General features: G+C 44.4%; 1 protein-coding gene across 1 annotated transcript in view; it reads left to right on the top strand.

Annotated features, from left to right (window-relative positions):
- ARHGEF33 (Rho guanine nucleotide exchange factor 33) overlaps nucleotides 1-21,314 on the top strand; it is a 554,915-nt gene that overhangs the window by 521,504 nt on the left and 12,097 nt on the right. Inside the window, exon 16 of the mRNA XM_069606701.1 lies at nucleotides 1,093-1,852. Within this exon, the coding sequence (XP_069462802.1) occupies nucleotides 1,093-1,852 (760 nt within the window). The remainder of the gene's footprint in view (nucleotides 1-1,092; nucleotides 1,853-21,314) is intronic.

The following is a 21,314-nucleotide window of genomic DNA, read 5'->3' on the forward strand; positions in this document are numbered from 1 at the left end:
GCAAGTAATGTGAAGCAAGTCCTTCCTGCTTTGGCTCTTTTGATGGTGGGGCTTTTAAACTGGTTGGAGTGATGAGTCCTAATAGGTCTGGAGAATGTTACTCTGGTAATTCTTTGTGCCAGATATGGGGGTCCTGTGAGTGATAGGCATTTGTGGGTTATGGACATGGTTTTGAATAGTATCCTTTCTTTGACTGGTAATGTGCTCTCTTTTGGGAATGCTGAGAGCAGCCCTTAGCGCACTATTCTGAATGACTTGAAGGCGGTTCAGATTTTTGGAAGAGATGCCGGCAAACAGGACGTTACAGTAGTCTAATTTGGCTCTGATGGTGGCTCTAGCTATGGAGAGGCAGTTTATCTCGGATAAGTAGGGTTTGACCGCATTTATTAGTTTAGTTGTGAAGGAGGCTGATGACGCAATGGCACTGACTCGGCGTGTCATTGAGAACGTGTAATCAATGTATACCCCAAGAGTTTTGACTGCTGCCGAGACAGGAATTTGTGAGTCATCAATGATAAAGGAGTTGTATTGTTTGTCAGGCTTGTTGAGGATTTCCTTGGGGGCTACTAAAAGGAAATCAGTTTTATCCTTTTTGAGGCAAAATCCGTTGGCTGCCATCCAAGCTTGGTTGGTGGCGTAGATTTTGCAAAGTGATTCTGCATCTGTTTTATATGAGCCGGGTAGGGGAAGGAGAACTTGGGTATCATCGGGATAGTTTGTGTATGCTATGCCGAGATAGTCCAGATCGTTGAAAAGTGGTAAGGTAAAGTGGTTATACAGTGTGGGGGAAGTGCAGGAGCCCTGTGGGACTCCGCAGAGTATGGTAGTGGGAGCTGCGCAGGCCTGCTCTTAGACTACCTTCATAGATCTCCCTTGAAGGAATGACGTAATCCAGGCTGTGGCTTCTTGGGAATGATGTAATCCAGGCCGTGGCTTCTTGGGAATGATGTAATCCAGGCCGTGGCTTCTTCGAAAATATGCATTCTGGACTGGGACAATCAATTCAAACTTGGTAAAGCTTTCTGGTCAAGTAAGAAGAAGCATTTACATAAAGCTTATGCCTGATTTAGTTGTGTTTTGTTTCTTCTTCAGAAATCCATTGCCACCGATGAAGTCCTCCCAGCAAACACTGACAGAGAACATCAAGACAATGACATTGTCGGACTGGGAAATAGATGGTAGAAAAGTCGATAGGTCAGAGAATGTCCTTGTTCCAACAAGTTTCTGTAGCACTGACCAAGAGCTGAAGGCCATTTTGGCCCCTTTGCAAGCTATTCCTGAAATGGAGTATGAAAGTGCACCACCTGTGGGCACAAGAGAGGTAGAGCGGTCCATCAAAACCTCGACAGAACTTCTTACAGATGTTAGCTTCACCCCTGGCTATGAGGACTTTGAGTATGGGGGAGAAATAATTGGCCTGCCTTCTTCTTATGAGGTGGAGAGCTTTCGAAATCGCTCTCTCTTTGAGAGCTGCTCGCCAGCATCTTCAGAATCAAGCCTTGATATTTGTTTCCTACGGCCAATCAACTGCCCCCTTGAATCCGATCAGAATGATCGCACTCTGCAACCATTGCTGAGAAGCTGCACAAGTCCGGTGAGCAGCACTACATACAGGCATGACACTCATCATATCAAGAACAAACCTCTAAGCAGATCCCTCAAAGAGTATCCACGTACTCCCGATAGCCTGCCCCCAAGGCTCTACAGCACGAGGAGCAGCAGCACCAGCCGCCAGCAGACCAAAGTGGATAGAAGCACACAGTCTCATGGAAAATCACCAACCTCACGCAGCTCTCAGCGGAACATCCACCTCCCGACGCAGCACCAGGGAGAAAGCAGACCCTTGCTAGAGGTAAGGAGGATGGCATGTCGAAGGAGAGTGGAATATGCACAATTACATTTTCATATCTTTGATCACTCGATGGCAATTAATATGTACAGTTTTGTTTCCATGTAATAATAACTTTTGTTCCCATTTGTTTTTCATTGATTGCTTCTCATTAATTTTGCATTTCATATTTTCGCTTGTTTATCAATTACCTTTATTTTGTAATGTATTTGAATATTTTAGCTTTTACAATTTATTTTAAGTGTACTTCTATTGGACTTTATGGTACAAGTAAAACACAAAAGACCTTGCAAGGAAACAGCCCTCACATATATTTGGAGAGACAACCGCCTAATTTTAATAAAGAAAATATCAGTAAAGCTTCACAAGCTCCTTAGTTTGCAACATCCCTGCATTAGGTTATGCACAGAGAGATAAACTGGCACTTTGAGGCCAGCAGAGTATACACATTGTAGCGCTATGGCAAATTTAGATGCCCTGAAAATAGCAAACAATGCTGGTTTATATGATATATATTCCCTTCCTGCCTTCGACCACAATTTTGTTTGCATTTATACTTCCATTGACCTCAATGTGTACAGACCCTCGGCCCCTCTCACTGACAGGTCCCTCTTCCACCCTCCCCTCTGGAATGGAGTGTAACAAAGTTGCTAGGCCATACATGGCCATACATGGAAATAAGGCACAATAACTATATACCCAATGACACGTCAATCGTGAGGTTCGTTTTCCAAACAAGTCTGGTTTTATTCAAAGTATCTCAGTCGGCCGACTGGGACTCGATGCCTCATGACGTGTGTTCCTGATGCGAAAGAGATCGAACAGCGCTCAAGCAGCAATATATATATACATAATACATAATCCTTTGCTAATGCTATTCGACCCGCCCTCATACATGTCATACAGGCTAGGGTTCAGTAATTGACAGTTATGACACGTTATGACAAGTCTTCAGTCTAAACATTAGTTATTCTAGCAAAGGCTGCAGAGACAGTTTTCTGTTATGAGGAACATGGAGCTCTGGCTCAGTAAGGATATCTTGTTCTTAGCAGGCAAACATTCCCTACTACGTTATCTGTTTGCTACGGCTCATGAGCTAAGGGTCAGACAGTTCTGAAGCATAAAATACCATCCTCCATGAAGGACCACCGCTAGAAGAATATAATTCATGTTTAACTGCCTTTTACAACAGTGCTTGCAAGACAAACCGGCACCTGGACTACTGATTAGGCACAGCTTCTGCGCGGCTTCAAGGTCTTAGTGAGAGAGAAAACAATGTATTTCTTCACAGTTCTGCATTCTTGTCTGCGTTAGCATTTCAGAGTTCAAGCCGTGGCCTCGCACTGTATGCGGATCTAAAGCATAGAATACATTTGCAAAGCATTACAAAAAAGAAAATGCCCGGCATTTTACTAAATGGACTCCCTATGGTTACATTCAGGTTTCTCGGATTGCGATGTTTGTCACATGATGCGATTCGCTTCTGCCCAACATATTATGCGTATCATTCGGCTATTCATCCAAACATCGCGTCTTCATCGGACCAGGTGTCCATTTCTGAACTACCCATGTCGCTATCATCATCATCAGAAATATTGATTGCCATAAATTCTTTAATTATTTCATTTTCGTGTTTTGCACAATCATTTATCATACGAGGAGGAGGCTTCATACTGATTGCATGTACATACTCATTTGTAATTTGGGAGCAAATGGCTGGCAGGCATTGTATGCAACAACAGCAGAATATGAGGATCCCAAATATCATAACCAGGATTGCAATTAACTTCCATGCCCAGGATCGTAACAGTTCCCAGAACCACAAACTTATATTTAGATTCCAACCACCTGTGGGGACATGAATTTCGGAGCTTAGGACATGTAATTTCTTAGTTGCTTCAAATATTGTAGGGGAGGAGTCACTTACAAATAAACAGCACGCTGATCCCACTAATTTGCATACACCTCCACGATCAGCCAAAATAATATAAAGCACCATTCTATTTTGAAGTGCAAACAGTGTAATTGCTTTTTGTTCCAATGTCATATTGTAAAGTATATCAGTGGTTCCATTTATAGTTTTTTCCAACACCTTGGACAGTTTTCTTATATTCCATGAGTTTATTACTTGTCCCCAAAAGGGTATAAATGATTTTGCTATATCCCCAACAGTTTGCCCAGCAGTATCATCTTGTTGTGGCCGAGATCTAGATATTTTTGCTATTTCAGAAGTTTTGGCAAGAAAAACACCAGGTAAAAGTATCCCTAAATAACAGGTACCTTCCCAGTTTCTGGGTAACCATGGATAAGCCTGATCTCCACACACAAAATAGACAGAACCTCCTATATATAATGGTTTCTCTTCTTGTTCAAGTACAGCAGTATTCATACATTTAGTAAATGTTCCCACTGGGTGGGAACTCTTTGTTTTGTAAGCAAAATGGGACAGAATGTGGACTATGATTAATAGTATAGGAGGGAGGCAGGGCATCTTTGTTTCCAACCGGACCCATTTTAAAAATAATTAGGGACTGGTAAGGCCTAGAGAGCCTATCTACTGGACTTGCTGTTGTGTTTATTTTGCTTCTATTTGTAAACACGCAACAACCTAGCGGTGCTAACACCAATCTTTCAAATTCATTTATGTTTGTTCCATCAAAGTTTCCATTGACACTATCATTCCATTTTCTGAAAAACATCGCTGTTAATGATGCATAACAGGCAGTGTTAAGCGGTAAAGGATGTATATACCAACCCATTCCTCTTTCCCCGTGCTGGGGTAAATGGGAACAAACCCAACAATTGGATCTATTCAAAATAGCATGGGTCATATTCATAATCAGTAGTAAAGTGTTATTATCATAACCCTTTCTGTGTTTCACCTCTCATGACGGAAGAGTATAAGAGAGCACATGAGCTGGGGTACTCATAGTGGGAGCATTGGTAGCTGACAGAGTGTTTAAGGGATGCATAGTTTCCAAGTACCAAAACATTGAGTTCAATGTAACTATAATGCAAATAGGTATCATCATCAAAAGCAGGTTAGTCTTTCTAAACCAAGTCTTTCTTGGGGCAGACTTAATGTCAATGTCTATATCAACGACAGCATTGGTGCAGGCGGCAGCAGGAGCGAATACAGGCATGGTCTATGGAGTTTATTTCAGGAAAAGTTTCTCAGTGTCCGTCGGAAAAGTTCTCCACGGCAACACACATTAGGGCAAAGTTCAAGCGAATTCAGGTCAGCCTGCTTAAGATGGCAGCAAGCTGATGTTTAACTCTACAGAACTCCAAAAAGGCAGGAGCAAGTATCAATTTTATAGTGTTAGTACCAGTTTCCCCGGCTTGTTCACGCTAGGTTGCAAAGGCCTTCACTTTCAATGATAGCACCGGGAAACCACGTGTCAGAGCGCTCAGCCGATGCAGCTCATACGCTCCTTTTCCCTCGGCCTCCGTTCCCAGCTCTATCCGTGAGCTAGAAACAAAGGCGAAACAAAAGCTGATTACTTCCGATTTCATGAACGTAGATTGTACCTTACAGCTCCAGTATGATCGATGAACAATGCACTGTCATCTCCAGATGCAGAATCAGTGCCAATTCGTAATCCAATTTGTGATGATGAGGCAGCAGTCGAACAGTGTTGAGGCAACACTGGTCTTTCAATTTTCGTTGCACTATCCCCAGGCCCTTTCTCGGGCTCAGGAAGGAATTCAGGCTAGAATTCGGCAGTGATGTCTTTGTGATCAGTCAAGGCTGTTTTGCTTTTGACGTCAGGATTATCGATCTCTTTCTCATGCAGCAAAGGAAACTGAATTCTTTTTGTGTGTGTTGCGTGGATCCAGTGCTTTTGACCGTTCACTCGGATTGCAGTCTGCGTGGCCAGCAACACCTGGAAAGGCCCCTTCCAGCGTGGTGTAAGTGAAGATTTGCTTCTAAAAGGTTTTCACCAGAGTCCAGTCTTCTGGTTGCAGACAATGTCCTGGGCCTGTATATCCGACAGGACAAGCCTCCTGCACCTGCTGATGAATCAAACGCAAGTTTTGAGTCAACTGTTTACAGTAGTAACTATCTCATATAGGGAGAGGTCAGTCCTTGCCTGCACAACTGTACACATGCACATTAAAGCTAGTGGCAATGCATCGGGCCATTTCAAATTGCTCCCTGTGCAGATCTTGGCCAGTTTATTTTTCAAGTTACCGTTTTGGCATTCTACCTAACCGGCACTCATCGGGTGTCTAGCTGAATGGAATCGCTTATCAATTTGGAGGCCTGCACAAATTTGTAATATCACGGGCGCTATAAAATGCGGACCATTATCTGACCATATGACACGGTGTAGTCCGAATCTGGGGAAGTATTCTTTTAGCATGGATTTTGCTGTGGACATGGCTGAACAATCTTTCAGGGGATAGGCCTCCACCCATTTGCTAAATACACAGACCACTACAAGGACATATTTATAATTTTGGCATCTTTCCATTTCTATGAAATCAAAATGGATGACTTCAAACGGCATAGAGGGTGGACCAAAACTTCCTACTGGTGTCACTGTTCCCTTCCCAATGTTATGTTGTAAACAAGTCATGCAATTATGAACCAATCTTTCAGCGGTTTTCATAATGTTGGTATTATACCATACAGAATCAAGGTGCTGAGACATTTTTTTCGCACATATGTGTGTTGGACTGTGACCCATAGTACCCATTGCCATCACATAGGCATTTGGCAACATCCATCTATTCTTTTCTTTGTCCACCCAACAACCCTTAGAATCTAATTCTGCTGGACCCTCAGACCATTGTTTTATTTCATCTGGAGACGCTTCTGTTTGTATCTCTTTAACTGTTTCAATTCCATCCTCTATCATGCAGGACACTCCTTCTGTTGTTTTGACATACATTTTTGTGTGCAAATCAATGGCAGTTTGTTTCGCGATTTGGTCTGCAAATGAGTTCCCCTTTCCTACATTACACATTATCGTTTTATGTGCCTTACATTTCATTATTGCTAATCGCTTGGGAAGCGCAAGTGCTGCCAACAGTCTCACTATCAAAGTGCCATGTTGAATCTTAATTCCATGTGACGTCAGGAAACCCCTTTCAGCCCATAATCGACCAAAATTGTGGACCACCCCAAATGCATACTGATTGTCAGTGTATATGTTTACGCTATGGTTTGCAGAAATGTCACATGCTCTGGTTAACGCTATTATTTCTGCAGCTTGTGCTGAGTTATATGGGATTCGTTTGCTCTCTACAATATTTTTCAGTGTAGTAATGGCAAAAGCAGCAGTTGATGTGCCATTCGGTAATTTAAAACAAGAGCCGTCACAAAACAGTTCTCCATCTGGCTCTTTCTGTGGAGTATCAGTTAAATCAATTCTTCCTTTTGTGTCTTGCTCAGTAATCATTAAGCAATCATGTGAGAATTGTTTCTCACCCCCATTTTCACTGGGAGGGGGCATTAACTCAGCCGGATTTAAAGTGCAACATCTCTTAATTTGAATATGCGGTGCAAATAGGATTATTTCATACCTTGTTAGTCTGGCGGATGTGAAATGTTACGCCTGCGTTCTATTTAAAAGAACGTCTACTGAAGGAGGTACAATCACGGTTAAAGAGTGACCTAAAATCATTCCCTCGGTTTGTTTTACTGACGCGGCGGCTGCAGCAACAGCTCGCAAGCAACGTGGCAAAGCATATGCAACAGGTTCTAACGTGGAAGAGAAATAACCACATGGTCTATTTCTGCTCCTGAGTCAAAACAGCCAAGGAACATCCATCATTTTCAAGCAACAATACTGGAATTTTTTCAATTATGCCTTGTGACCATGTCCTGCTAAATGTGTCAACAAAGCAACAGTGCTCTCTTTACAAATGTCTTCTGAGTCTGCTGCTATAAGCAGGTCATCAATGTATTGTAACAACACACACCCTGACGGTAACTCAAGCATGTCTAGTTGTTCTTTCAATGCTCTACTGTAAATTCTTGGACTTTCAGTGTAGCCTTGTGGAATATGTGTGAATGTAAATGAACGTCCTCCTAATGTAAAAGCAAACAAAGATCTGCTCTCTGGATGTACAGGAATACTAGAAAAATGCATTTTTCAAATCAATAACACTAAAATATGATGAGGAAGCTGGAATCATTGTCAAAATCATTGTCACATCCAGGACTAATGGGAATTGGGGATCAACTACTTTATTCACTCCACGTAAATCAATTATAAAACGATAAGGTATATCATTACCTCCTTTCTTGTAAACCAGAAGAATTGGGCTTTTGCAAATACTACCAGAGGTTTCTTCAATTACATTTCTAGAAATCAAATCTGACACAATGCATTTCAACGCTCTTTCGCCCTCAGCCGAAATTGTGTATTGCGGAATACTCGGTAATGTAATTCCTTCTTTCAAAACAATTTTTACTGGTTCTACTTTCAAACATCCAACACCATTATCGTTCACTGCCCATATACAAGCTGGTACTTTATTCAAGTCATTTGGCAATGGCATGGATACAAATTGCGATACAGGAGTTTGTTGCGGTGAGATTGTTAAGCACATTCCATCAGAACAATAAATGACCGCATTACATTTCTTCAACAGATTTAATCCCAACACATTTTCACTGCAATTTTTCGTCAAAAGAAATGGGCAAGACTCAGTAAATAGACCTAGTGTGATTGGCACTGGTTGTGAAACTGGACTAATTACTGGCGTACGTCAGAACCTTACTGAGACATTTGAATGCCCTGACAGTGGTATTTCTGGAACCCGCTGATGGTCAATGGAACATTTTTGTGCACCTGTGTCCACTAAAAAATGTGCTCCCTATTTCCAACTTTCATTTCTACGTAGGGCCCTTTCTGGTCAACGGGAATAGGTACTGGTTCCAACCCCTGTTTCGGGTTGTGCTAGGGGAACAGTACATCGTCTGATGTAAAGTCGCCAGAGTAATATGCATTGGACGGATTATCAAAAACATTTCCACCATTCATGGTGTTCTGTTGTTGATTCTGATTAACCTGATTATCCTGAAATTGTGGCTTCATTTGATTTCTATTCTGACCTCGTATTCCTGGACGACCACTATTCTGTCTTCTTGAAATAGTCCAATTTCTATTCTGTATATGCGGGCACTGTGCTCGCCAATGGCCTTCTTGTCTACAACAGGCACATTGATATATACCTATTGGACCCCCTTGCATGTTGGATGTTAATGCAAATTGGACTCTAGACGGTGCGTTCCCGCCACCTCTATTATTATTCGCTACTTGTTTTAGCAACACTCTCGTTTTCAAATCTCCATTTTCCCATATTTCCTTATCCTTTTCTGAATTTACTCGGTTCTCATAATATTGGGCCATATGTAATACTTCACTTTGTGATTTCGCTTACATTGCACTTTCAGATGTCATTACTAAAGTCTGAATTTTCGGTAACAACCCTCGCACAAACTTATCAACGAACAATCTCTTCCCAGGTTCGGTACTTAGATCTTGACCACTAAAATCTGCAAATACCTCTTCAAACTGATTAAAATAATCTGTCGCTCCTTCCAATTTGCCCTGTAAGCAAGCAGTCAATTTATCCCAAACTATTCTTTTCTCAGGCACTAACGTTTTAAATTTCTCTTCTATTCGCGAGGGCAAAGCCAACATTGCTTGCGGTGGCTTCTCTCCAGCCTTTCTCTCAATGTCAACTTTAGTCAAATTCTCCCATGTATCGCCTAACATCTGCGCATCATTTATACTTCTAATCTGCTTCCATATATCCACAGGAAGAATCACAGGAAACAATAAATCAATGGGCCTCATTCCGAGTACGGCGCTAACCAATGGTGCTATTAACGCCTTGGTTGACGCCGTACCCGGACCGGCAGCGCCTTGTTGGATGGCGGAATCGCCGCCCCATTCCAAGGTTGGCGGGGCGGTAATTCCCCATTCACCAAGGCTCTTCCCCATTCCCAAATGAGCCCCCATAGGGCTCAATGGGAATGGGGAAGATGAAAATAACTGTGACCGTTCATTACGGTCACCGTTATTGGCTTGGAGGCCCCTTTGCGCCCTCGACTTTAACACCTGCTCAAAGCAGGCGTTAAGGGCGAGGGCGCAGAGGGAACTCCGAGTATGGCGGTAAGGGATTACCGCCACCGGTCTCGTTACCGGTGGCCGCTATCCCTTACCGCCATACTCGGAATGAGGCCCAATGTCACTTAGTGTAAAAACAGATGAATTTAAAACAGATTCAATTTCCTTATAGAACCCTGCCGGATTTTTCCTAATGTCAGGGACCGTCTGCTTTATAGTATTCACTTCTTGCCTAGAAAAGGGGACATGTACAAACTGTGCGATATAATGGGCTTCTATCGTTCGTGCTGTAATCGCTCCATTGGCAGCAACCTCTACTTTTGGGACAAACGTGGGAGGCACCTCCCTCATGGGTAATTGCAAAGTAGGGGATTCTACATTTGTTAGTCTATTAAGCAGCAAAACCAGATCAAGAGAAAAAGCTGTTGTTCCAGTATCAGGTGAAAATGCTCTTTTATTTATTGTCATTAAATCAACCGGACAATACATCTTTTTCTTCGTACATTCATCCTGTAAATACTCCACCATAACTTGTAACACCTTTCTCTGCATTTTTGGTGTATAATGACTAAATGTATCATGCACTTCAATAGGGGAAATTGCGGCATCCGTAATCCATCTAAGCGCATCTCACGTACAAATTCGCATCTCTTCACTAACAGGTTTCAACTGTGGCAAAAACCGTTTCTGAACATACGACATATGCGGTTCATCTTTTCTCATTATTTCTTTATGCAACCGATCAAGTTCTCGCTTAAACACAAATATTCGCCCTACGTGTTCTCGTATTTTCGCGGCAATATCTCGCAAATTGTGAAGGACAATCAAATCACGCAACTCTTATGGTACCACTGTATTAGTCAAATCACTCCATATTTTAACAAGATAATCCCCCATACATTGTAACAATACCTGTTGTTCACCAAGGCCTCTATGATCAGATAGGGAACTTTGCACAGCCTCTTCATTGTCATCATCAATATACGTTTCGGCCCACTCTTTCAGTTCGTCTTTCCTTCCCTTGCTAATCGTACTACAAGTCTGTCTAATACTTCATCTTTCAGGCCCCATTGCTGCAGAACTGCCAGCTAAAGCGTACAACTCATGCGCTGAAGGATGCGGAGGAAATGATGTCATGGGCACAGAGGGAGAGGGAATGCTTACTGCAGGGGCGGATGGAATCATGGGAATAGGGGGTACATAAGGAGGCGGTGCAACTGGGTCAGTACTTGGATGTTCACTTCTTCGCTCATTTAATATCTTATTTATCAGTTCATCTGATGTAAGCAAATCTTGTGAAGGATATATTTTCTGTATGTCTAATTAGAAGGCCCTATCCATGTTCCTAATGGCTTCTGTCTGCTGCTGATGATCATGCTCTAGTGCTTTCTCTGTGTTTGTTTTATGTCTACGTGTGTGTTTCTCTCTACTTTTCAAGCAGAGATTCGCTTCCTTTCTCCAGTCTCTTACAACGTCGTACGCTGCAAGTCTGGCCTTTTTTCGTAGCAAGACTGATATTAAATGTTCTATATGCGCTAATTCAAAGCTCCCATTATTAGGCCACTGAAGGTCTGATACACGTCTGGTCTGCCTATGCCAAACCGCATTGAACACTATTGCCCATATTCCATATTCATGTACATCTCATGTGCCGGCGACCCTTCCGGTGGCGTGACCTGGCCAGTTTCCAAAGATTGTCTACCGCAGTGAAAAAATCTCTCTAAACAGGAAGACAATTTCCCAGGCTTGGTTAACTCTTACCCTTTTCTTACCCTGGGCATTTGTACTTGCAAGTGCAATTCTCGACCAATAGCAGGACGTTTAAGAATCGGGGCACGACTCACCTGATCAACCAATTTGTCACTCAGGATGCAATTCACCCGTGTACAGACGCAACCAAGAATCGTCGCAACCGCGTGTCTGGCTCAATTTGCCTCGTTTCCAGGACCCTCATCTCGATGCTCTCTGGCTGCTGCTCGTCAATCAGGGATCGCTGTGTACAGATCTGCGGAGGAGTCTCTCATCACTTTTGCAGGGACGCCCGAACACCTTCCGATCCCGGTCCGCCGGCTTCGACCTCGACTCGTTCTTGCCTTACTTCAACGTATGCAATGGAGCATTAATGGGAGGGTCCCTGTTCGGGCACCATATTTGCTAGGCCATACATGGACATACATGGACATAAGGCACAATAACCATATACCCAATGACACGTCAGTCGCGAGGTTCGTTTTCCAAACAAGTCTGGTTTTATTCAAAGTATCTCAGTCGGCCAACTGGGTCTCAACGCCTCACGATGTGTGTTCCCAGACACCGTGAGATGCGAGAGAGAGCAAACATCGCTCAAGCAGCAATATATATACATAAGAAATCGTCCTTTGCTAATGTTATTCGAGCCGCCCTCATACCTGTCATACAGGCTAGGGTTCAGTAATTGACAGTTATGACACGTTATGACCAAGTCTTCATTCAGTCTAAACATTAGTAATTCTAGCAAAGGCTGCAGAGAAAGTTTTCTGTTATGAGGAACATGGAGCTCTGGCTCAGTAAGGATATCTTGTTCTTAGCAGAGAAACATTCCATACTATGTTATCTGTTTGCTACGGCTCATGAGCTAAGGGTCAGACAGTTCTAAAGCAGAAAATACCATCCTCCGTGAAGGAGCACCGCTAGAAGAATATAATTCATGTTTAACTGCCTTTTACAACAGTGTTTGCAAGACAAACCGGCACCTGGACTACTGATTAGGGGTGGCTTCTGCACGGCTTCAAGGTATTAGTGAGAGGGAAAACAATGTATTTCTGCACAGTTCTGCATTCCTGTCTGCGTTAGTGTTACACTCACCTGATATCCACGGGGATGCCACTCAGCCCTGGCTGGAAGATTAGCACTCTCAAACCCTCTCCCTTGATATTGTGTTGGACGTGGATAGCGCCTGCAGGACAGGAGAACTGGATATAACACTTAAATCTCTCGCTTGGATTGATTCCCACCTTCCTCAGCCTTGAATTCCTCCCTTAAGTCTAGTCTCTCTCCTCACCTTAATATTAGGTATGGTGTGCTCTCCGTCCTGCGTCTCGGTGCAGGGTCGTGTTGGAGGTGTGGGCGTTCTGCAACCTAGTTGCTTCACTGGTGCGTTGCCCCGTGTTCGGGTCCAGGACTGCTGTGACTCTGATTTGCTTGATGAGGTAGGTACTACTGTTTTATAGTCTTTTATCTTGCCCTTTTCCTCTTTTGCCTTTTTGTTGTTATTAATGTCTCTAGTTTCTTTCCCTCAGATGAGTTGGAGAGTTTTGGCGTTGCCGAGCTGTATAGGATGAGAATCCCTGCAAGGTAAGTGAATGCGCGTTGTGCGGCGCTTTCTTGCCTTTTCTTTTGCTAAACTGTGCCTGCGCCGCTTCCTTTGCAGGTTGTTATGATGTTCCGGGCCGCTGTGATGTTCCGAGATCAAGGAGAGACTTCACCTAGTAAGTGGTTTTCGGTGTCCTTGCGTGGCCGTGAGCGAGCGCTCACTAATAATGTCTCTTTGTCTTTTTCAGGTTGCTGCAGCGTTCTGAAGATGGATGCATCGTCTTGATGAAGAATCCCCGGATTGCGTGCATTCAGGTGAGCAGCTGGTGGTAGTTTGAAGATGGAAGATTCAAGACCAAAGCCAGGCTGCTACTTACAGCTAAGCAGTGAATAATGGTGTTCTTCTTCCAGATACAGGATTCAGCATGTGGCAGGATGCAAGAAACAATGGAGATCAGAACGGACACGGTGAGCTTTACGCTGATAACTGCAGAATAACGCGAAGCATGTGCTGCTGTTTGGGTGTGGCTTATATAGCCCAGGTAAAGTAGTTCCAGGTAAAGTAGTCCCATGCCTGGCCACGTCCGAAACACTAGACTGCATAGCTCAGTTCTTTGGAACTGAGCTATGTCAGTGCCTCCATGTTAACTGAAGTCCCAATCCAAATGTTGTCCTTCACATAACAGTATGAGCGTGGCGCCAAAGGTGGCAGGACTGGCTCCAAGAGAGTCCCTGATGGTGTTTTGTGGCACTTGAGGCCACAATGGAAGCCTGTAACCTGGCACCAGCCGAAAGTCTGGTTTGGCCATGATGACCAGGGGAATGAATCATGACAGTTAGCATTTCAGAGTTCAAGCCTTGGCCTTGCACCGCGTGTGGATCTAAAGCATAGAATACATTTGCAAAGCATTACAAAAAAAAAATGGCCGGAATTTTACAAAATGGACTCCCTATGGTTACATTCAGGTTTCTCGGATTGCAATATTTGTCACATGATTCGATTCACTTCTGGCCAACATATTATACCTTTCATTCGGCTATGTGATTACTTTTTCGGTATAACAAAGTGTCTGCCTTCTTTTGTTCCATACAGAATTCTCAGGTTTAGAGGGTGCAGGAAACCTGCGCACGGTTGTTACGCTCACCTGGCTCCCACAGAGGCGTCGATCTGAACTGGACAGCTCCGGTCTCCACCAATGTGACGCGTAGGGCCGAGATGACAGACTGGACTGGCCCACCTAACTTCGTTTGCTTGGCCCGTAGGAATATTCTTCTGCAAATGGAGAAAGGGAATTAACCACCCGTGGAGTTGAGCGTAAATCCCCCACCCCCGCTGTTCTCCCCACTGATCACCTTTGATGTCCCCTCTTATAGTCTCACCTAATGGTTTGAAAAGATGAGCTCTCCATCCTGCATTGAGCGCAGGGGCGCGTAGATAACCAGTTGCTTCACTGGCTTGAAGGAATTGGTGAGTTCCAGAACAATATTGACTCCGAGATTCCCGGCAAGACGCCGTAAGAATGTAGTTCGTAAGAGTTCAAATGCCTGACTTTCACTCTTGTCCGATTCCTTGCAGGTTGCAGCTTGACCCTAGTGAAGAGTTCCTCGTGGCAACCGGTAAAACTCTGGTAAGGATTTGTATTATCCAACACAGTTCGATAAAATAATGTCAATATGTAACCTGTTGCTTTCTCCCTTATTCTGGCGCTGAGAGAAAGTATGAAGTCTCGGGGAATAATGCCTCTGGCGGTAAAATCAGGTATGTCTATTGTGGAGAGGAGGTTTCCCCTTGTTTGTCCCTTTCTTTCACCTTGCTGTCCTTTTGTTTCCCCTTAGGGGCCGGGGTTCGGCGAAGTTGCAGTGTAAGCTGCGCCGACCCGAGAAGAGGAATAGTACCCCCGGTGGTAAAATCTGGTAAGTTTATGGGGGGGTAACTAATATTCCTCTGTATATTCCCTTGGCTCACCTTGCTTTTCTTGTCTTCTCCTTAGGTGCCGGAGTGCGGCGGGCACATGCAGGAGGAGGAGGTGGAATGTGAAGATGATGCGAAGGCCGGTGAGTTCAGCGCGGCGCTGCAGCAGGCGAGGCGACGCGCATAAATAGCTTCTTTCTTCCAGCTCAAAGGCGCAATGGATCGGGAATTCAGGTAAGGATCAAAGGTATTGCTCTTGTTCTAAACTTTTCACCTTCTTTCTCCCTTTTTCTAGGAGCTCCAAACTCGAGGCAGGCGTGGCAGAAGGCTGGATGCAGACTTGCAGGCACAGTGAGCGTTACGCTGCAGGATGCAGAATAACGCGAAGCGTGTGCTGCTCTTCGGGCGTGGTTTAAATAGCCCCCAAAGTAGTCCCAGGTAAGTATTCCTTCCCAGCCCCGCCCGAGTAAAAAAATAATCCCTAAGTAAAGTAGTCCCTTCCAAGCCTCTTTTGGCTTGGAGCTCTTGCAGCATGGTCTGCATCAGGTAAGTTTGCAGCATGGTCTGCATCAGGTACGTTTTAATCTATGAGCCTGGCGCCTATGGCGCCAGGACTGACTCTCCATATTAGCCTGGCACCATAGGCAGCAGGACTGGACCCAAATAGCCCCTAGCAGGGGTTGTTGGGCTTGCTTGGGATAACTTGATGCCTGCTTCCGGGGTTGCTGGACTTGGTCTGGGTCCCCGGGGGTAGGCATCATGACAGCACTCCCCCCCAAGGCCCCTCCTAAAGTCGTTCTTCCCTGTGGTTTCGGTTTGTCTGGGAAATTTCGGTGGAAATATTTCACCAATCGGGGTGCATGAACATGGTCACTAGGTTCCCATGACCTTTCCTGTGGTCCGTAACCTTTCCAGTCGATTAAATAAAAAAGTTTTGACTTTATCAGCTTGGAGTCCAGGATGTTCTTAACTTCAAATTCGGGTTCTCTGTCTACAAGAATGGGGTCTGGTGGCTTGGTTAGTCTTGTCCCTGGTTGCACTGGCTTCAAAAGTGACACATGAAAGATGGAGTGAATTCGCATATTAGCAGGTAAGTCCAACTTGACAACCACCGGGTTGATAATGGCCTTAATAGAGTAAGGTCCCAAATATCTGGGGTTAAAGGTTTGTGTTCCCTTTAGAAGTATATGTTTTGTGGCTAACCATACTTGGTCCCCTATCTGATATTGTGGAGCATCACTTCTATGCCGATCAGCATCTTTCTTATATTTCTCCTTCGCCTGTTTTAAATGTGCAGTTGCCTCCTTAAAGGCTTGTGTAATCATAGCTTGTAGATGGTTCACTGCGGGCATTTCTAAGTGTTGGGGTGGGTCAAGGTCTGAGGTTCGAGGGTGGTGCCCATATAGGGTATAAAAGGGGCTTTGTCCAGTTCCAGAATGTACTGAATTATTGTATGCATATCCGGCGATCCAAAGAATGTCCTTCCAATTACTCTCAGTCTGATGTAACATACAACGCAGGTATTGTTCAAGAGTCTGGTTGGTCCTCTCCGTTTGACCATCGGTTTGGGGGTGGTGACAGGTCGATAATCTCACGTCGATTTGCGCCAATTGACAACATTTCTTCCAAAAATGTGAAATGAATTGACTTCCCCGGTCAGAGACCAACACAGACGGAAATCCATGTATGCAAACAATGTTTTCGAGGAATTCTTTGGCCACGATTGAAGCTGAAGGTAATCCCTTTAAAGGAATAAAGTGGGCCATCTTGGAAAAAATATCCACAATAACTAGAATGGTGTTAAATCCATTGCATGGGGGTAGATCAGTAATAAAGCCTAACGATAAGGTGTGCCATGGCGTAGGCGGAATGTCTAAAGGTTGTAAGAGTCCAGCTGTTTTTTTCTTTTGACTTTTGTTTTGGGCGCAAATGCCACAAGACATCACAAATGATATTATATCCTTTCGTCAGGTGGGCCACCAGAATTGTCTTTTCATTTTAGCTTCAGTTTTTGCAATACCTGGGTGTCCCTCCATTAGGGTATCATGATAACGGGAAATGACTAGCTCTTGTAGTTCCTTGTGTGGCAGAAATAGTCACCCTTGGTAATAAGGCAGATCATTGGTGACAGAGTAGTCCAGGACTTTCTTTACCCAGTCCTGCAGGGCTGTAGGATCAAAGAGTTGCTGGTCTTTACCTGAATGTCCTCTAGTGTCTGTAGAGTAGTCATGCCAAGAATCCTTTGTTCGGAAATTATAGGTACTGGTTCTGGGTTCACTTCTGCCTCTCCCATCCCTATGCGGGACAAGGCGTCTGCCTTACCATTCTTACAACTTGGTCGATAGGTTATCACGAAATCGAACTCGGCAAAGAACTGGCCCACCTAACTTCGTTTGCTTGGCCCGTAGGAATATTCTTCTGCAAATGGAGAAAAGGAATTAACCACCTGTGGAGTTGAGCGTAAATGCCCCCCCCACTGTTCTCCCCACTGATCACCTTTGATGTCCCCTCTTATAGTCTCACTTTATGGTTTGTAAAGATGAGCTCTCCATCCTGCAATGAGCGCAGGGGCGCATAGATAACCAGTTGCTTCACTGGCTGGAAGCAATTGGTGAGTTTCAGAACAATATTGACTCCGAGATTCCCGGCAAGACGCCGTAAGAATGTAGTTCGTAAGAGTTCAAATGCCTGACTTCCACTCTTGTCCGATTCCTTGCAGGTTGCAGCTTGACCCTAGTGAAGAGTTCCTCGTGGCAACCGGTAAAACTCTGGTAAGGATTTGTATTATCCAACACAGTTAGATAAAATAATGTCAATATGTAACCTGTGCTTTCTCCCTTATTCAGGCGCTGAGAGAAAGTATGAAGTCTCGGGGAATAATGCCTCCGGCGGTAAAATCAGGTAAGTCTATTGTGGTGAGGAGGGTTCCCCTTGTTAGTCCCCCCTTGTTAGTCCCTTTGTTTCACCTTGCTGTCCTTTTGTTTCCCCTTAGGGGCCGGGGTTCGGCGAAGATGCAGTGGAAGCTGCACCGACCCGAGAAGAGGAATAGTACCCCCGGTGGTAAAATCAGGTAAGTCTATGGGGGGGTAACTAATATTCCTCTGTGTATTCCCTTGGCTCACCTTGCTGTTCTTGTCTTCTCCTTAGGTGCCGGAGTGCGGCGGGAACATGCAGGAGGATGCTGTGGAATGTGAAGATGCTGCGAAGGCCGGTGAGTTCAGCGCGGCGCTGCAGCAGGCGAGGCGACGCGCTATATAGCTTCTTTCTTCCAGCTCGAAGGCGCGATGGATCGGGAATTCAGGTAAGGATCAAAGGTATTGCTCTTGTTCTAACCTTTTCTCCTTCTTTCTCCCTTTTTCTAGGAGCTCCAAACTCGAGGCGGGCGTGGCAGAAGGCTGGATGCAGACTTGCAGGCACGGTGAGCGTTACGCTGCTGGATGCAGAATAACGCGAAGCGTGTGCTGCTCTTCGGGCGTGGTTTAAATAGCCTCCAAAGTAGTCCCAGGTAAGTATTCCTCCCCAGCCCCGCCCGAGTTAAAAAATAGTCCCTAAGTAAAGTAGTCCCTTCCAAGCCTCTTTTGGCTTGGAGCTCTTGCAGCATGGTCTGCATCAGGTAAGTTTGCAGCATGGTCTGCATCAGGTACGTTTTAATCTATGAGCCTGGCGCCATAGGCGCCAGGACTGGCCCCAAATAGCCCCTAGCAGGGGTTGTTGGGCTTTCTTGGGATAACTTGATGCCTGCTTCCGGGGTTGCTGGACTTGGTCTGGATCCCCGGGGGTAGGCATCATGACACCGGTCCCTTTGCTAAAAAAGTTTTCTTAATATCATTGATTTTGCTCTTTCTCTTCATCAGGCCAGGGTAGAAATCAGGAAAGAGATGTATTGTATGTCACATTGCCTGGCCTTAGGATTTTCTATCTATTCAGTTCGCAACCCTGAATATCAGCCCTGGGCTCCATTTCTAGGAGGCTGGGAGGATCGATTGTCCAACAAAGTCATTAACCTCAACTCCACTTGGTAATCCTAGAACTCTGATGATTTGGTTCCACTTTGTCCAATATTCCAAACACTTTCAGTCTTGCAATCATTTTGGCACCATCTTTTCTATTTTCAGAGTGATTTCTTAGCCACATGAGCCAGGTCTTCCAGCAATATCACCCCCTCACTTAGTTGATCAAACCTGTTCTCCACTCTGGTGTTGGAGGACTCAATGCTCCGCCGGGGCTTACACAATTGGACAGGGAGTGAATATTGTAGCCCATCTGGTTTCCTGATCTTTTGGCTGTGCCAATCACAGCTGCCATTTTCCTTTCCTCAGCTGGGATTTTGCCTGCAAGCTTCCAGACCATAGATTTGAGCTTAATCCCTATTTAGCTCTTTCCAGATAGTAGTCCTTTGGTAGTTATAATACAGGGGACTAACTTCAGAAATACCACAGTGGTCTGGGGAGGAGATCATTTGTTCAGTCATGAATCAACAATAGGGCTTTTGTACATTTTCCCTAGACTATACTACATATGCCTTTGATAATCTTGCCACAACTTCCAGGAGGGCCTTTTTATGGGAGATTCATGGGTCGAGCAGGATTTTAGTGCCTTCACAGGAGACGTCTCGTGCATCTGACATTTCATGACTTTGCTGTGTTTTCCTATTCTGACTTCTTGCACTGCTTATTATACCCCGCCTATACCCCGGCTTGTTTTATTCAGCACACAATGTCGGTCAACCCCAGTAGGAAAATGAAAGAAACCCAATGCGGTGACAACTTATCTGACAAATCTGGAGTCATCTACATGAAAGACAAAGGTTCATCCCCAACAGGATGTCAGAGTAGAGGAGAGCAGTCCTCGCATATGCTGTGACGCCTAAGAACGAACCCTAGTCAGCACATTGTGATATACGGGGAATTGAGGGAAGGATGGCACATGCTTACCTGCCTGTTCTTGAAGAGAATGGAGAAATATGTGTTTTTGCAGGAGCCATTGATTGGCAATATGAAGGCAGATTTGGGAACCATCTCCTCCTAATTTACAGAGGCGGAATAGAAAATCCCTCAACTGGAGGATGGCATGACTATCCATGAAAAGGGTCCACCACAATTACCTCATCAGATGTCTCTCCTGAACAACCATCTTGACAATTTTAAATCCAAAGAAAGTAGAAACATTATATATATATATATATATATTCTCAGAGCCCTGGAGATCTAAAGGACATCACACAAAAGCCCTCATCTTATACCTTCTCTCGTAAATACTTCAGATGGGCATTACAGATCCCACAGGAATCAAGAGAGCGCACAGAGACCCCTGCCCGCCCCCTGCTCTGAACAAACCTCTGAGATTCATAATTATTTGCTTTCTGATGTTTTCTCTGAAAGAAAAGCTAATGTCTCTGGCTACAGTCAAAAAGCACATTCAGTGGAGTGGCCATAGAGGCATTTGTTTTCCAGGCCTTGCTCCTAATATTCTTAAATAATGTTTCCTGTGGTAAGTCATTACCTCGTTTGTCTAATCCCCCAACAGGGTTACAGTCGTAGCTTCCTGCCCCTCTATTTGCAAATGTTTCACTCTCTAGGAAGTGCAGTTGAGTCTCTTGAAGATAAATCATACCCAAGTTTTTCAGAGTTAGTATTTTTATTAATTTGGTTGGTTAATTGACTTTGTTCACATTCACACTCCACGTGAGAATCTGTATTGGAATGTCAACCATTTTATCTACTATTCATTACAAAGCTAACATTTTAACGAAAAAAAGCCAACTCATAGAAGTTACGGATCTGTGGAGGTACCTTCCCTTCCGGCTTATTTGTTTAGAATAATTCCAGAATCTTTCTCTGTTGAGTAGGGACGGGGTCATCCTTTTCGTGTGAGTGTGAGCCTGCACCCTTCCAAAAAGTGGGTAAGTTGTCATGCACTAGGGCCAGCGATGTAACCATGTAATTATTACCATTCCATTGGAAATGAACAGTTAGGTGGGTTTTATTGCTGCAAGGTCATCTACAGACTTCGGGTTGTTTGTCCCACATTATTGGTGGAGCAAAAAAGCACTTTGGTTCTCCATTGTTAATTTTCATAGATGCTGAAAAGCCATTTGACAGGATGCAGCAGTCCTAGTTCAGCAGTACACCTGATGGGAATTTGGATTCAGCAATAATTATCTAGGGTGGAT

This window comes from Ambystoma mexicanum, chromosome 4p (assembly GCF_040938575.1).
Source record: "Ambystoma mexicanum isolate Mex_15411 chromosome 4p, UKY_AmexF1_1, whole genome shotgun sequence".
Lineage (NCBI taxonomy): Eukaryota > Metazoa > Chordata > Amphibia > Caudata > Ambystomatidae > Ambystoma > Ambystoma mexicanum.